Source organism: Sapajus apella, unplaced genomic scaffold (genome assembly GCF_009761245.1).
Source record: "Sapajus apella isolate SASKATOON/1434 unplaced genomic scaffold, GSC_monkey_1.0 scaffold73, whole genome shotgun sequence".
NCBI classification, from domain to species: domain Eukaryota; kingdom Metazoa; phylum Chordata; class Mammalia; order Primates; family Cebidae; genus Sapajus; species Sapajus apella.
The window spans coordinates 9,182,864-9,198,418 of record NW_022437013.1 but is presented as its reverse complement, the minus strand read 5'-3'; the positions used below and the strand labels follow the sequence as shown (position 1 = coordinate 9,198,418).

The following is a 15,555-nucleotide window of genomic DNA, read 5'->3' as shown; positions in this document are numbered from 1 at the left end:
ATGAATTTCAAACAAGTATTTCATTTTAAGATATGCATTTGAGAGAGTTTAAATCAATTATAAATTTGTCATATATTACTATAAACAAAGCCAAAAGTTGTGCCATGGATCATGCAATCTGGCATTTTCCAGTTTTAAGTAATCCAGGTAAGTTAAGCAAGGGAAAATTGGCTGATTGAGTCTCTGAGTCATATGTAAAAATGTGGCATACTGATTTTATTAAAATGTTAATAATAAAAATGATACAGATATACTTCACTTTTTGAAAAGCAAATACTTGAAGATCTAAACTTAAAAACACATTTTTTTCTTCTTAAGTGACTCAGATAATGGCAGAATTCTTTTAAATAGCACTGTCCCCTCATATACAAGTACTATGTTGTGAAAATTAGATAAGCCTGAGTGAAGAGTAAATTCTTAAAAATTTTTCCTCAGAGTCTTTTCTTTCTGGCTTGACTAGGGCTAATTTTGCTAATACTGGGCAAATAACTAAAATTTTGAGGTTTATTCATGTGGCATTTTTGAAATAAGGAAATACTGGATTAGATCCCAAAGCAGTCATAACATTGATAGAAGGGAGAAGGCATCTGTGCAGATAATAGCTAAACATCTTTTCAGCTCCAAAATTCTGTTATTTTATTCTGTATGCTACATAGAACATTTGATATTCCCATGAGATTACATGTTTGATATTCCCATGAGATTACATGCTTCATCATGGAGGAAGTCTCAGAGCACCTTACTACAAATTTGTCTGAAAATCTCAGTACACTCACTTGAACTTATTTGGTCTACTAACATACCAAAAGACTTAAAAGAAAATGGTTTCCTGCAAAAAAAAAAAATCAGAAATACAATAATGACAGAATATGGGAACACAAATTGTAACATGTGTTCAGTGTAATTTTATCATAAGACAACAGTATTTGAAAATATATGTATTTTGGAACTACAGTATCTATACTTTGGCTTTGTATACCAAGACTGAAAATAAGAGGAGCAATAGTATTTATCTTGAAAATCTAAGCACACAAAAACAATAAACAAGGACCTGAATTTTCTCTTAGTGAAGCTTTTTCTAAGTACACCCACCCAGACCTGAATTTTAAGCCTGTTAAATATTCTCACTGGATTTTAATCACAGGGGTTATTTACCATGCCACAACGCAATATTAAAAGCTAATCTCCAAGTCAGATACATTTGTATTTTGAATAGAAGTATTTACACTATAGAATTGAGCTGTTCAATGTGGTAGCAACTAGCCACACGTAGCTATTAAAATTAAAAAAAAAACTAAAATAAAAAATAACATTTAAAAGTTAGCTTCTCAGGCATACTGGCCACATTTCAAATGCTCTGTAGTCATTTGTGACTAATGACTCGTGTTAATGGACAGTGCAGATACAGAAAATTTCTGTCTCTGCAGAAAGTTTTGTTGTACATTGCCGCTACAAAAATGTTCCCAGCTTTATAGAGAGGGGAAAGTGTTATCTCTTTTCAGTGGTTCACTCCTCAACTGTATTGAAATACATGTGGATATATCATTGGGAGAGAATTTGTGGGGGTTGAGATTGAAGAATGAACTCTCCTCTTCAGGGTTTTGGCTAGTCTATCATCTTCTAATAAATACACTGGCAGTCTTTTTTTCTACTGGTCAGAATATGAGGCCACTGATACTCCCAGCCCTTCCTATTCTTGATGCATTCTTCTTTTTTTAATGTATCTACCTGGCTATCAGTCGTACAATGTATCTTCTTACATAGATAGAGATATTTGTCAAGTGTACACTTAATATTGAAAACAGAGCAGCCATGTAGGTCTATAGATGGAAGAAAACTTGAACCTGCTAATAACCCCCTGAAAAGAGAATTTACAATCCTGGCCTCATGAGAATGTATCAGGTGATGTTTTCTGAATGGAATCACAAAAAGGACAAGAGAAACAAGGGATTTACCTGATACACTATACAAATGAAGGCAATGGCTATAGTCACTATTGTTGCTAATGTGTTTTTGGCATTCCATAGAATCTTCTTCTGAAGAAGAGAGTCCTGTGACTGGAAGGAGGTCCCAGTCATCACCACCTTATTCTACTATTGATCAGAAGTTGCTGGTTGACATCCATGTAAGTTTCCATCTTAATACATTAATATCTATTATTTTTGATGTTTCATTTGTTTTGACTTACACATTCTCATCTTTACTTAAGGAGGGATGGTTAAATAGTTTTTTAAATTATTATTTTACAGATAGATTCTCATTGCTTTGTGAATATATAGAACACAAAATCTAAAAATTAAAATTGAAATGGGAAAACACTTAACCAGAGAATATTTTATTTTCACATTCTTGTGTCAGTTAGAACACACCTGGGAGAGTAGTGATAAAGAGTTATTTGTAAAAGCTAATCTCAGATGGAGGTGTACAGGTTAGATGTCCAACTTTTAATAGCATTCCTTGCATGATGAGGCAATGTATACAAATAAAACATTTAATAAAAAATAGAGTGTCCTCTGATTGCATAAATAAAAAGTCTTCTAGCTCTTTGTGAACATGTTTAAATTGTTGTAATGCAGATTTTAAATTGTCCTAATGCAATGTGGTTTCAGATCATTCTATTTCACTTTTGTAATTACCTCTATGCTACTATACACATATCCCTTCCAGATTGCCCAAAAGTTGTTAAATGACACCCATCATACTTAAAAGATGGATTTAGATTAATTTGCTCTTTGGAAGTGTTTGCGATACTTTAAGACAACCTATGGCACATAAAACCAGAGCTGGGAAATTAACATATCAATTTCAAGAGCTGTGTGTTAATTCAAACGTCAGGAGATAAAACAAAAGGGAAAAGTTACCATATTTAAAGAGCATCAAATCACCTGTTGTCTCCAGCATCAAAAGTAAATGTCTACTCTTGAGCAGACAAGTATGGGTAATTTTTTTAAAGTGAGTAAATTTGGCCTATCTGATCCAGAAAGGCTACTAATAATCACAGTCTGGTGTTTGGGTTTTGACATCTCATCCTCACTAAAGCTTTGGCTCTATATAGTGAGTGAACATCCTCGCTTCAATTTAAAATATATTTTAAAATATTGTCAGCTTGGAAACTTTCAAATCTAGAAGAAAATGAAAGGCTGCTAGAGACTACGTTAACCTTTCTTGTGCACACAGGTTCCAGATGGATTTAAAGTAGGAAAAATATCACCCCCTGTATACTTGACAAATGAATGGGTAGGCTATAATGCACTCTCTGAAATCTTCCGGAATGACTGGTTAACTCCTGCACCCATCAGTCAGCCACATGAAGAGGATGGTGATTATGTTGAACTGTATGATGTCGGTGCTGATACTGATGGTGATGATGAGCATGAGCCTAATGATGCTTATGAATATACCTATGATCATGCCAATGGCAATGATGACTCAGATAACCAGGTTGATCAGGCTAATGATGTTTATGAAGACCATGATGATGACAACAATAAGTCTGTTGATGATGTAAATGATAATTATCATAAGGCACCTCGTTGTCCAAGGTTGGTCTTTTTGAATTACTTATACTCTCCATGTTTTATAACTTCAGAAATATTTGCATCTTTGATTTATTTTCAAAAATTATCATCAAGACAGTGACTTAATTTCACTTGCATTTTAGTAAATGGTTTGATTGTCAATAACGTATTTTAAATTATTCTAATGCAGAACATCTAATTTTGTGTCATTTGTATATTTTAAAGTAAGCATTCAAGTATTTATTGGTTTCTTTATAACTGGAATCACCTGAATGTTTCTGTTAAAATTCCTGCCACTGAATCATCCTACTCTATAAAATCATACTGAGTATGAGAAAGGACAACAGAGGAAGTGTGTAACTTAATAAGCCTAAGGTGAAGTCTAGGTATCGCCATGTATATAATAAATTTAAGATGATCTTTTTCTGTTTAATTAGTGGAGAAATTACCAAGAGCTCTTTTGATTTTTTTCCAACTAAAACATTTGTCAAGAATTCCATTACGAAATAAGTTTACTACAGGCACATATGTTTAATTTTGTTTCCTATGCAAAAAGAGAGCACTGAGACATTTTGTGAAGCTTAGTATTTTTAGTAATTAACTAAATGACTTAGTTCTACAAGATATGAGTTCTGTATTGCTGAACTTCCTTGGTGGAAACAGTAGACCAATGGAGTTCTGTAGCAAAGCAGTCAGTACACATGTTAGAAAAACAAGGTAGATGTTAAAATGAACACAAACTAGATATATTGCAAGAAGAATTAATCATGTTGTGATTGAGCTAAAAATACAGGGTTAATCACTCATGTACCTGTGAGGTTGCTAGTACATGAAATAGTATATATTTAAGAAAAAACTACATATTCTTGCTGCTAGCCTAATACATATACCTAAGAAAAAATACAAGTTCTCTTCCCTCTGCCATTCAAATGCGTTGGGAAATTGGTGGTGGCTATGACATTAATTCATTATGTAAGACTGACAGGACATAGGGCCATTTTTCTTGTCTGTGTCATACCAGTAGTGTTCACATAGAGCAAAGACAAAACTGGGCATGGTAGATCTAAATAAGACACATCCCAATTCTGCTTTATTTGCTAACTTTCAAATGTATTTTTATTACGTGGCTTTCCTTCATTAATTGGAGCTTGTTATCAGGGCAAGCTATGGCAGAGATGGAAGCTGCAAGCCAGGTGGTTATGATGGAAGTAATGGAAAAGAAGAGGCCTACAGAGGCTATGGAAGACATGGTGTCAATAGCAGCCATGAAGGAAGTGCAGCCAGTGAGGACAATGCAGCCACTGGAGATCAGGAAGAGCATGCAGCCAATATAAGCAGTGAAAGAAGGGACAGTGGGGGTGAAGGAGGTAAGGGAGTCATTCGAACCAGTGAAGACAGCGGAGCCCTTGGACTCAATGAAAAAGAAAATTGCTCAGAAACAGACGGTCCAGGATTGAAGAGACCTGCATTTCAGGACTTTGAATATCTACAGGAGGTAAATGCACCATTTGAAAAGCAGATTGAACTCCTCTCATTGCAAATCTGTTTCTTCATGGGGCATATAGCATTTCCAGCCATTCCAAATAGATTTTAATCATATACCCAAAAGCCTTAAACATTTTTAATTATAGGTTCGTGGGTAGATCCTTATTACTACTAATTTGCAGAGTCTATATTTACTTCCAAAGTCAAAGATCTCTTATTTGTTTGCCTTTATTACTCACATAACATATTTGGGGTAGTGTCTCTTGACACACACTTTAAAAAGTATTTTAAAAATTAATTGACACATAATTGTATATGTTTATGGGGTACAGAATGATATTTTAATATATCCAATTTGTAGTGATAATATCACGGTATTTAGCATGCCCATCAACTGAAACATTCATCATTTTTTTGTGTTGGAAACAATCAATATCCTCACTTCTAGCTATTTAAAAATATATAATAAATTATTGTTAATTATAGTTACCCTACAGTGCTATAGATATTGGAACTTATATCTCCTGTCTAGTCATGAATTTGGATCCTTTAACCAGCCTTTCTATTGCTCTCTCTTACTCCTCTTCCCAGTGTCTAGAAACCACTATTTTACTCTCTACTTATATGAAATCGATTTTTTTAGCATTTGCATATGAGTAAGAATATGCAGTTTTTATCTTTCTGTTCCTGGTTTATTTCACTTAACATAACACTGAGTACAGGTTCATCCATGTTGCTGCAAATCACAAGATTTCATTCTTTTGATGTCTAAATAACATTTCATTCTGTATATATGTCACATTTTCTCTATCAATTCATCTCTTAATGGATACTTAGGCTGATTCCTTTTTTGGCTATTGTGATTAGTGCTGCAGTAAACATGGAGGTGCTGATAGCCCTTTGATATACTGATTTCCTCTTTTTTTGAGATATGTAACCAGTAGTGAAATTATTGGATCATATGGTAGTTCTATTTGTAGTTTTATGAAGAACCACAGTGCCATTCTCCATTATTGGTGTAGTAGTTTACATTCCCACCAATGGCATATAAGAGTTTCCTTTTCTCCACATCTTCACCCACATTTATTCTTTGTCTTTTGATAATAACCATTCTAACTAGGATGAGATGATGTCTAATTAGGGTTCTGATTTGCATTTCCCAATGATTAATTATGTTGAAAATGTTTTCCTAGATTTGTTGGTCATCTGTATGTCTTCTTTTGAGAAATGTTTATTCAAATCATTTGCCCATTTTAATTGGATTATGTCCTTTTTTTCTGTTGAGTTGTTTGAGTTTCTTACATTCTGGATTTTAATCCCTTGTCAGATGAATAGTTTGCAAATATTTTCTCTCATTCTTCAGGTTGTTTCTTCACTTTGTTGATCATTTCCTTTTATGTGCAGAAGCTTTTTAGTATGATATAATTCTATTTGTCTATTTTTGCTTTTGTTGCCTGTGCTTTTGAGGTCCTAGTCTTAATTTTTTTCCAAAACCAACATCTGGAAGCATTTCCTTATATTTTCTAGTAATTTTGTAGTTTCAGGTCTTACATTTACATCTAATCTATTTTGAGTTGATTTTTGTATAAGGTGAGAAATAGGGGTCTAGTTTTAGTCTTTTGTATATGGATATTTAGTTCTCCCAGCACCATTTATTGAAGACATTGTTTTGTTCCCAATGAATATTCTTGATGCCTTTATCAAAAATCAACCACAATGAGATAAATAAATATGTGGATTTGTTTATGGGTCCTCTATACTGTTCCATTGGTATGTGTGTCTGTTTTTTGATTGCTGTGGTTTTGTAGTATATTTTGAAATCTGATATTGTGATGCCTCCAGTATTATTCTTTTTCCTCAGGATTGCTTGAGCTATTCTGGGTCTTTTTTGGTTCCATGCAAATTTTAGAATTTGTTTTCCTATTTCTGTGAAGAATGTCATTTATATTTTCATAAGGATTGCATAGAATCTGCATATTGCTTTGGATAGTAGGGTCATTTCAGCAATGTTAATTATTCTAGTCCATAAGCATAGGGTGCTTCTCCTTTTGTGTGTGTGTGCATCCTTTTCAGTTTCCTTCATTAATGTTTTACAGTTTTTCTTATAGAGATATTTAACCTCATTGGTTAAATATATTTCCAAATATTTTATATTGTAGCCGTTGTATATGGGATTGCTTTTGCGATTTCTTTCTCTGCCAGGTTGTTGTTGGATATACAAATGCTACAGATTTTTCTATGCTGATTTTATATACTGCAAATTTACTAAATTTGTTTATCAATTCTAAGAATTTTTGGTAGTGTCAAGGGTTTGTCTATTTATAAGATCCTGTCATGTGTAAACAGACACAATCTGACTTCCTCATTTCCAATTTGGATGTCTTCTATTTCCTTCTCTTGCAGAATTGATCTGATTAAGACTTTCAGAATTCAGTTGAATAAGAGTGGTGTAAGTGGGAATTTTTTGTCTTATTCCAGTTCTTAGAGGAAAGACTTCAGCTTTCTCCCAATCAGTGTGATCTTAGCTGTGGGATTTTCATATACGGTCTTTATTTGTTTTGAGGTATGTTACTTCCATACCTAAAGTGTGCAGAGTTTTTATCATGAAGGAATGTAAAATTTTATCAAATGCTTTTTTTTTTTCTTTTTTTTATTGAGATAGAGTCTCTTGCTCTGTCACCCAGGCTGGGGTGCAGTGGTGTGATCTTGGCTCACAGCAACCTTGGCCTCCTGGGTTCAAGCGATTCTCCTGCCTCAGCCTCCCAAGTAGCTGGGACTACAGGCATGTGCCACCACGCCCAGCTAAGTTTTGTATTTTTAGTAGAGATGGAGTTTCACCATGTTGGCCAAGATGGTCTCTATCTATTGAACTTCTGATCCACCCTCCTCAGCCTCCCAAAGTGCTGGGATTGCAGGCATGAGCCACTGCTCCTGACCTTTCAAATGCTTTTTTGGTATCTTTTGACATGATCATATAATTTTTGTCTTTGATTCCTTTGATGTGGTGTATCATGTTTATTAATTTGCATATGTTGAATCTCCCATGTATCCCTGGTATAAATCCCACTCAGTCATGGTGTATAATATTTTTGATGTGGTATTGAATTCAGTTTGCTAGTATTTTGTTCAGCATTTTTGCATCTATCTTCATCAGAGATATTGGCTTGTAGTTTTCTTTGTTTTATTTTTATTTATTTATTTATTTTAAAATTACACTTTAGGTTCTGAGGTACGTGTGAAGATCATGCAAGGTTGTTGCATGGATACATACATGGCAAGGTGGTTTGCTGCCTCCATCTACCCGTCACCTATATCTGGCATTTCTTTTTAAGCCATTCTGCTATTCTATAAGTTTAATTACAGAATTTTGTCTGTTTACTGTCAAGTTTATTATTGATAGGTGAACACTTACTCCTGTCATATTGTTAATTGTTTCTGATTGTTTTGTGTATCCCTTTTTTTTTTTTTAACCTATTCTCTTATTGTTAAACTTTGTGGTTAGGTAATCTTTTGTAGTGATAAGGTTTGATTCCTTTCTCTTTCACCTTTCTGTACCTGCTTTACCAGTTTTATAATTTCATGTTTTCATGATAGTAGTTATTGTCTTTTTTCTTTCACATGTAGGACTCCCTTAAGCATTTCTTATAAGACCTGTCTAGTGATGAATTTCCTTACTTTTTACTTATGTAGAAGAGGCTTTATTTCTTATTTATTCACTTATTTATTTGAGACAGAGTCTCTTGCTCTGTCACTCAGGCTGGAGTGCCATGGTGTGATCTCGGCTCACTGCAGCCTCTGCCTCCTGGGTTCAGGCAATTCTCCTGCTTCAGCCTCTTGAGTAGCTGGGATTACAGGCATGTACAACCATGCCTGACTAATTTTTGTATTTTTAGTAGAGGCAGGGTTTCACCATGTTGCTCAGGTTGGTCTTGAACTCCTGACCTCGTGATCAGCCCACCTCAGCCTCCCAAAGTGCTAGCATTACAGGTGTGAACTACCATGCCCGGCCTAGTTATCCTTTATTTCTGAAGGATTGCTTTTCTGGGGATACTATTTTGTGCTAGCAGGATTGTTTTTTTTTTTGTTTTTGTTTTTGTTTTTTTTTTTGTTTTGTTTTTTTCTCAGCACTTTGAATATATCATCCTATTCTCTCCTGGCCTGTAAGGTTTCTGTTCAGAAATCTGTTATTAGTCCAATGAGGATTTCCTTATATATGATGAGACTCTTCTTTTGCTGTTTTAGTATTCTCTCCTTGTCACTGACTTTTGACAGTTTCACTGTAATTTTATTTTGAGAGGACCTTTTTGAGTTGAATGTATTTCAAAACTTTTGAGCTTCCTTAATCTGGATGTTCATATCTCTCCCAAGACTTGAGAAGTTTTCAACTATTATGTCATTAAATAATTTTCTATATATTTTCATCTTTCTGGAATCCCCATAATTCAACAATACATCCTCTTTATGTTGTCCCATAAGTTTTATTGGCTCTCTTTATTTATTTATTTTTCTCCTTTTTTCTTGTCTGCCTGGGTCATTTCAAAAGACCTGTCTTCAAGTTCAGAAATCCTTTATTCTGCTTGGTATAGTCAGCTGTTGAAGCTCTGTATTGTATTTTTTTCTTAATTTTACTCATTGAATTCTTTATCTTCAATGTTTCTGTTTGGTTCTTTTTAAATGATACCTATTCCTTTATTAAATTTCTCATTCAGATCGTGATTTTTTTTTAAAAAATTTCATTGATTTGTCTATCTGTATTCTCTTGTATCTTGTTGAGTTTCCTTAATATCATTATTATGAATTCTTTTTCTGGCACTTCACATTTTCTTTTCTGTTGGGTCTGCTACTGGAGACTTCTTATGTTCAGTTTGAAGGTATCATATTTCCTTATGTGTTAATATTTCTTGGATCCTTGTGTTGTTATCTGTGCATCTGGTGGAATAATCACTTCTTATAATGTTATGGAGTGGCTTTCATAAGGAAAGACTTAGTACTATAGATGGGTCCTGGGGTGTTGGTTGGGTGGGGTGCATTGACTTTGGCTCTGGGTAGATACAGCAGCATGGTCTCTATGCTGTAATCTACATTAGCAATGTTTGCTAGTACCTCAGTGGCCCAGGCTGCAAAAGTTTATGGCAGAGGTAGCACATCTTTGACAGAGGTGGGCTTGCCAGGCTGTTTCTCAGGCCAGAGGCACAAGTGTACATACAGTGGATTGGGTGGATCAGGAATTTTCTCTCCAGGATTGGGTTACCAGGCTACTTCGATGGGCAAGGGTGTGGTCACACAGTTTGGGACAGCTGGCTTAGGGGTCTGGCTTTCTGTGATCAGGGCTACTGAGCTGTTTCTTTGACCAAGGATGCAAGTGCACAGCAGTTAAGCCAGCCTAGAGTTGGCTTCACCACTGCAGTACTGGAGTTATGGGTGGTCTTTCCTGGGCCCAAGATCTGAGCAGTCAGGATCAGAGCATTTCAGCCATCAATGGGGGCTTGGTGAAATTACAGAGGAGGCACATGGCTGGAGAGGCACAGTGGTTACTGGCCCCCAGAGCATAGTGCATTTCAGCAATGACTCTAGATTCAAGATGACACCAGGCTGCAGCAGCTTAGGTCATGAGTTGGTGGAAAATACACAACTTTTGCTGCTTATCTGGAGCAATGCAGCCACAAGAATTTCAGGCACCTTCCCAAACTTAGCTTAGGGCTTGTGAGGACTATGAGACTATCCTGTAGTAAGTACTAGAATTCTCTGTGGTTGCAACTGGGGCTAATGACAGTCTTCTGCTTATCTTTTCTCAATAAGAATTCCTTCCTGGCTCTGAGCTGATCATGGTAGGGGAGATGGGGCAGCAGAAGCAGAGTACCTTACTTCCCTCTCTTTCCTGCCATTTTGATATTCCATGCTGCACAGTGACCTCACCACCCCATCGCTTCACTCCAGCACTCTCCCTCAGACACACCAGTTGAATTCTAATTGTTTATTCATTCTCTTTGTCCTTTTTTGTGAAGGGGACAAGCACCAGGTGCCACCAATAAGCTATCTTACTGACATCACTCCAACCAGAGCCATTTTTTTCTGGGAATACTTTTTTGATTGTGGTAAAATATACATATCATAAAATTTACCATTTTGTCCATTTTTAAGTGTACAAATCAGTTATTACATTCAGAATGTTGTGGGATTGTCACCACTATCCATTTCCAGAACTTTTTTTTATCATGCCAAACAAATTAAACAATTAAGTATTGGTTTCCCTCTCCCCCAACCCCTGATAACCTCTATTCTACTTTTTTCTTTGGTAGCTTATATAAGTGGAATCATAAAGTATTTGTCCTTTTGTGTCTGGCTTGTTTCACTTTTTAGGTTTTCAGAGTTTATTCATGTTGTAGCGTTTATCAGAATTTCATTCCTCTTCAAGTCTGAATAGTATTTTGTCTTGTGCATATATCATATTTTGTTTATCCATTCATCTATTGATGGACACTTGAGTTGTTTCCACCTTTTGGTTATTGTGAATAGTGCTCCTGGGAGCATTGATGTACAAGTATCTGTTTGGGTTCCTGCTTTCAGGTTTTTGGGGGGGTATATAGCTAAGAGTGTCATTGCTATATCATGTAATAAGTCTATGCTTAACTTCTTGAGCAACTGTTGACATATAAATTTTTAATTCAAGTAATATGCTGTGTTTAGACAATGATTTTGTCATTCACAAAACATTTATCGACTTTATAGATAGATTTAAAATACTCAAGTAGTTCATAGATGCTACATTAGTAGGAATTATCACAGAAAATATTTCCTGGACCATGTGATATTTGAACTCATTCTTGAGAAATGGGGAGTGTCTGGATATCTGAAAACGCACCTGGAACTCCAGACAGAAGAAAAATTATGCCAATCTACTCCCCTGGCCTATGTTCCTGTCACACAAACTGGCTTTGGAGATGCCATGCTCTTTCATGAGTCAGTGCTCCTGTGCAAGCTGTTTCCTATGGAAAGCTGCCCTCTTACTTCTTCTCTGTTTGGTGAATTACTAATCCTTCATGGGCCAAATCAATATAATCCTTTACCTCCCAAGGCAGAATTATATACCCCTTCCTCTGTGCTTGCAAACCTTTTGCCCATAATTCCATTTTAGTACTTATGGTATTGTTATTTTATTTTTTGCTTTCACACTATATTGTGACCTCTTAAAAGGAAAGAATTACATTTAATCCTTCCTTGATTATTTGTCTACCAACTCACCCAACTTCAGTGTGTAACCTAGGACATGACATATGATAAGCATACAGTAATTATGGAATAAATCAATAAAGGATGAAAACAAATTAATAAAAAGGAAGTAAGGAAGTTCCCTCAATGGTTTCTAATGGGAAAGCAGTGTCAGTGGGAAAATATCTATGTCTGTTTATTATCTATCTATCTATCTATCTATCTATCTATCTATCTATCTGTCTGTCTGTCTGTCTGTCTAAATTAAAGACATTAAAACAGGATGTTACAACATAAGTTTCATAGCACCCCTGGTTATCTCCAGTTACCTTAAGGAATGTTTGGGAAATCTATAGAGGAAGTGGATCTTTCTTTCATTTCAACTTAGAAAGGACATGGTGTCATACCATGTTTTTGTGGTTGAAAAGGTCATAAAAATCAGTCTTTTACAGAATAGCACAACTTTCTCAGTGCCAAGAATCACTGTTTAGACACAAGAACGAGCTTATCAACAGAAGGACTTACCAACAATAGTTCACATATTTTCCCACAAGACATAGCATACCACATAAATTGTCAAATTTTGTGGCTTTTATCCTTGAGTGTCTTCTTTGTAAGTTAATGGAAGCCAGCTACCTGTTCAGTGATGCATGTTTACACTCCCGAATTTGTGTTGGTTGATTTTCCTTCATTTTCTTTATCATTTGAAAATTATTTCTGCAGGTTTTTCATTCTTTCAGTTTTGTGAAGTTACCATATAGCAGTGGAACAGACACCCCCACACTGTGCTTTACATTTTCTTAAGAAGCTATTTGGCATGACACAGCTGAATGTATGCTTTGGAATCAAACAGACTTTGGTTTCAAAGTCTACTTCCCCTACTTACTAGCACTATGACTGAATAAGTTATTTACCATCTCTAAATTTTAAATTTGTATAAGTAAATTGGAGATAATGATATTTACTTGTTGGGCTATGGTAAGGATTCACAAAGATATCTAAATATGATGCCTAGCACAGTAGCTGATACATGGTAAAAATTCCACAAATATTAGGTCCCAAATTATATAGCTGGGAACCTATAGCTCCTTGAATTTCCCCTCTAATTTCGGTCATCTCAACAATAGGTTAGTTTTCTCTCTTCTGATAACATTGTTGAGTTTTTCTAGTAAATGTGGATTTTATAAGAATGCAGATGTTATAGATCTTGCATTCTGTTTTTCAAACAACCCCTCACTAGGCATATTTATCCCACTGTTAACCTACTAATAAAATAAAAATTGGTTTTGGACTTCTTTTAGGAGCCAGGTGGTGGAAATGAGGCCTCAAATGCCATTGATTCAAGTGCTGCACCGTCAGCACCTGATGATGAGAATGACAATAAAGACATATCAGAATCATCAACACAATCAGATTTTTCTGCCAGTCACTCTTCTCCTTCCAAAGGTTCTGGGAGGTCTACTGATGCTGACTTTGCCAGTGCCATCTGTGAGTATGTTTAATATAATCTCTAAATGCTGTTATCTGTTCACATATTAAATAGTGTTTAACCAGTGCTTTATGATCTGTTAGGAATCAAATTATTCTGACATTCAGTTGAAATAAATTCAGGTTGATATATGCTTTTAAAACATCTATTCTTCACTGAATCTTTATGGTACTTAAATTTGAGCTACAATTGAGAAATTGAATCCCTTACCCAGATTTGTGTGTGTGTTCTAATTACAATAACTTAAAATATATTCGTGTTCAACAATGTATTTTAGCCATCACGATTTGTGTTAGCTGATGGTTTAAGAGTTACTGAAACTATACTTCCAGTAAAAAATAAAATACAATAAAAAGAAAGAAATTTGTTTTCATTTTGCAACAAGATCTTGCTCTGTCATTTAGGCTGGATTACAGTGACATGATCATGGTTCGCTGTATCCTCAACCTCTGTTTCTTAATGATCCTCCACCTTGGCCTCCCAAGTGCTTGGATTACAGGCGTGAGCCGCCACACCTGGCCAAAGAAAATAAATTTGGCTAAGTCGTGTCTCATTTGTAGAAACATTGTAGCATATAAGCTGTATAGATGAATAATTTTAAATTTTTTTCTATAACTCCATCAGGTGCAGATTTATTTATTTGTTTGTTTATTTTTGAGACAGAGTTTTGCTCTTGTTGCCCAGGCTGAAGTGCAATGGTATAATCTCGATGTTGGCTCATGGCAACCTCCACCTCCTGGGTTCAAGCACTTTTCCTGCCTCAACCTCTTGAGTAGCTTGGATTACAGGCATGAGCCACCATGCCCAGCTAATTTTGTATTTTTAGTAGAGGTGGGGTTTCTCCGTGTTGGTCAGGCTGGTCTCTAACTCCCAACTTCAGGTGATGCCCTACCTCAGCCTCCCAAAGTGCTAGGATTACAGGTGTGAGCCACCATGCCTAGCCCAGATTTTTCTTTTTAAATTTTTTTTTCTATAACTCTATCAGGCACAGAGCTAGTAATTTTTCTTATTATCTTCCCCTTACATCTTTGCAGTATATGCTGGATTCGTAGAAGTACCTGAGGAATCACCTAAGCAATCCTCTGAAGTCAATGTTAACCCACTCTATGTCTCTCCTGCATGTAAAAAACCACTAATCCACATGTATGAAAAGGAGTTCACTTCTGAGATCTGCTGTGGTTCTTTGTGGGGTGAGTTTGTTTTGTTTTGTTTTCATGTTTCAAACCTGTAAAAATAATAGACATAAAATATTTGTTTACTCTTACCAAACCATTACAATAAATTTATAGTAGTTAATTTGCTCAGAACTAGTTTTGTTGATTTTTTTTTTTCACTCAGTGCAGTTTGATTTTTGAATTGATGGCCCCCGCCTTTGTATTTTTTTTTAAACCTGAGTTAACTTGGATAAAATATACAGTTGGACTAGGTTGTGATTTTTTGAAAATTTAAGATTCATATTCCTAACATATGATACTTTATGAGATATTTCAAGAAAGGTTTCTGCAGGATCTTGTTTATAGAAAGGCTTGGGAATTTGCAGAGAAAGTTCCGTCTATAATGTCTTAACTCGATAGACTTTTTAAAATCCTTTGATTCAGAAAAATTATAACCACTTTGGAAATGCTGAGACAATATTTTACCTCAAGCCAAACTGAATCATAAATGAAACAGAATAAATGAATGCAAGGAAGGGAGAAATCCAAAGTAAATGTCAACCTCTGTCTTGCAATTTCATAAATTTTGCTTAATGTATGATTGAACAAAGAACAGGGTTTAAAATTAAAAATATGGGCCGGGCGCGGTGGCTCAAGCCTGTAATCCCAGCACTTTGGGAGGCCGAGGCGGGTGGATCAC

General features: G+C 35.4%; 1 protein-coding gene across 5 annotated transcripts in view; it reads left to right on the top strand.

Moving 5' to 3' along the window:
• NRK (Nik related kinase) overlaps window positions 1-15,555 on the top strand; it is a 152,965-nt gene that overhangs the window by 116,608 nt on the left and 20,802 nt on the right. For all 5 annotated transcript variants that reach the window (XM_032250932.1, XM_032250930.1, XM_032250931.1 and 2 more), the window contains 5 exons: window positions 2,028-2,125; window positions 3,178-3,542; window positions 4,677-5,013; window positions 13,514-13,700; window positions 14,736-14,891. In XM_032250932.1, the coding sequence (XP_032106823.1) occupies window positions 2,028-2,125; window positions 3,178-3,542; window positions 4,677-5,013; window positions 13,514-13,700; window positions 14,736-14,891 (1,143 nt within the window). The remainder of the gene's footprint in view (window positions 1-2,027; window positions 2,126-3,177; window positions 3,543-4,676; window positions 5,014-13,513; window positions 13,701-14,735; window positions 14,892-15,555) is intronic.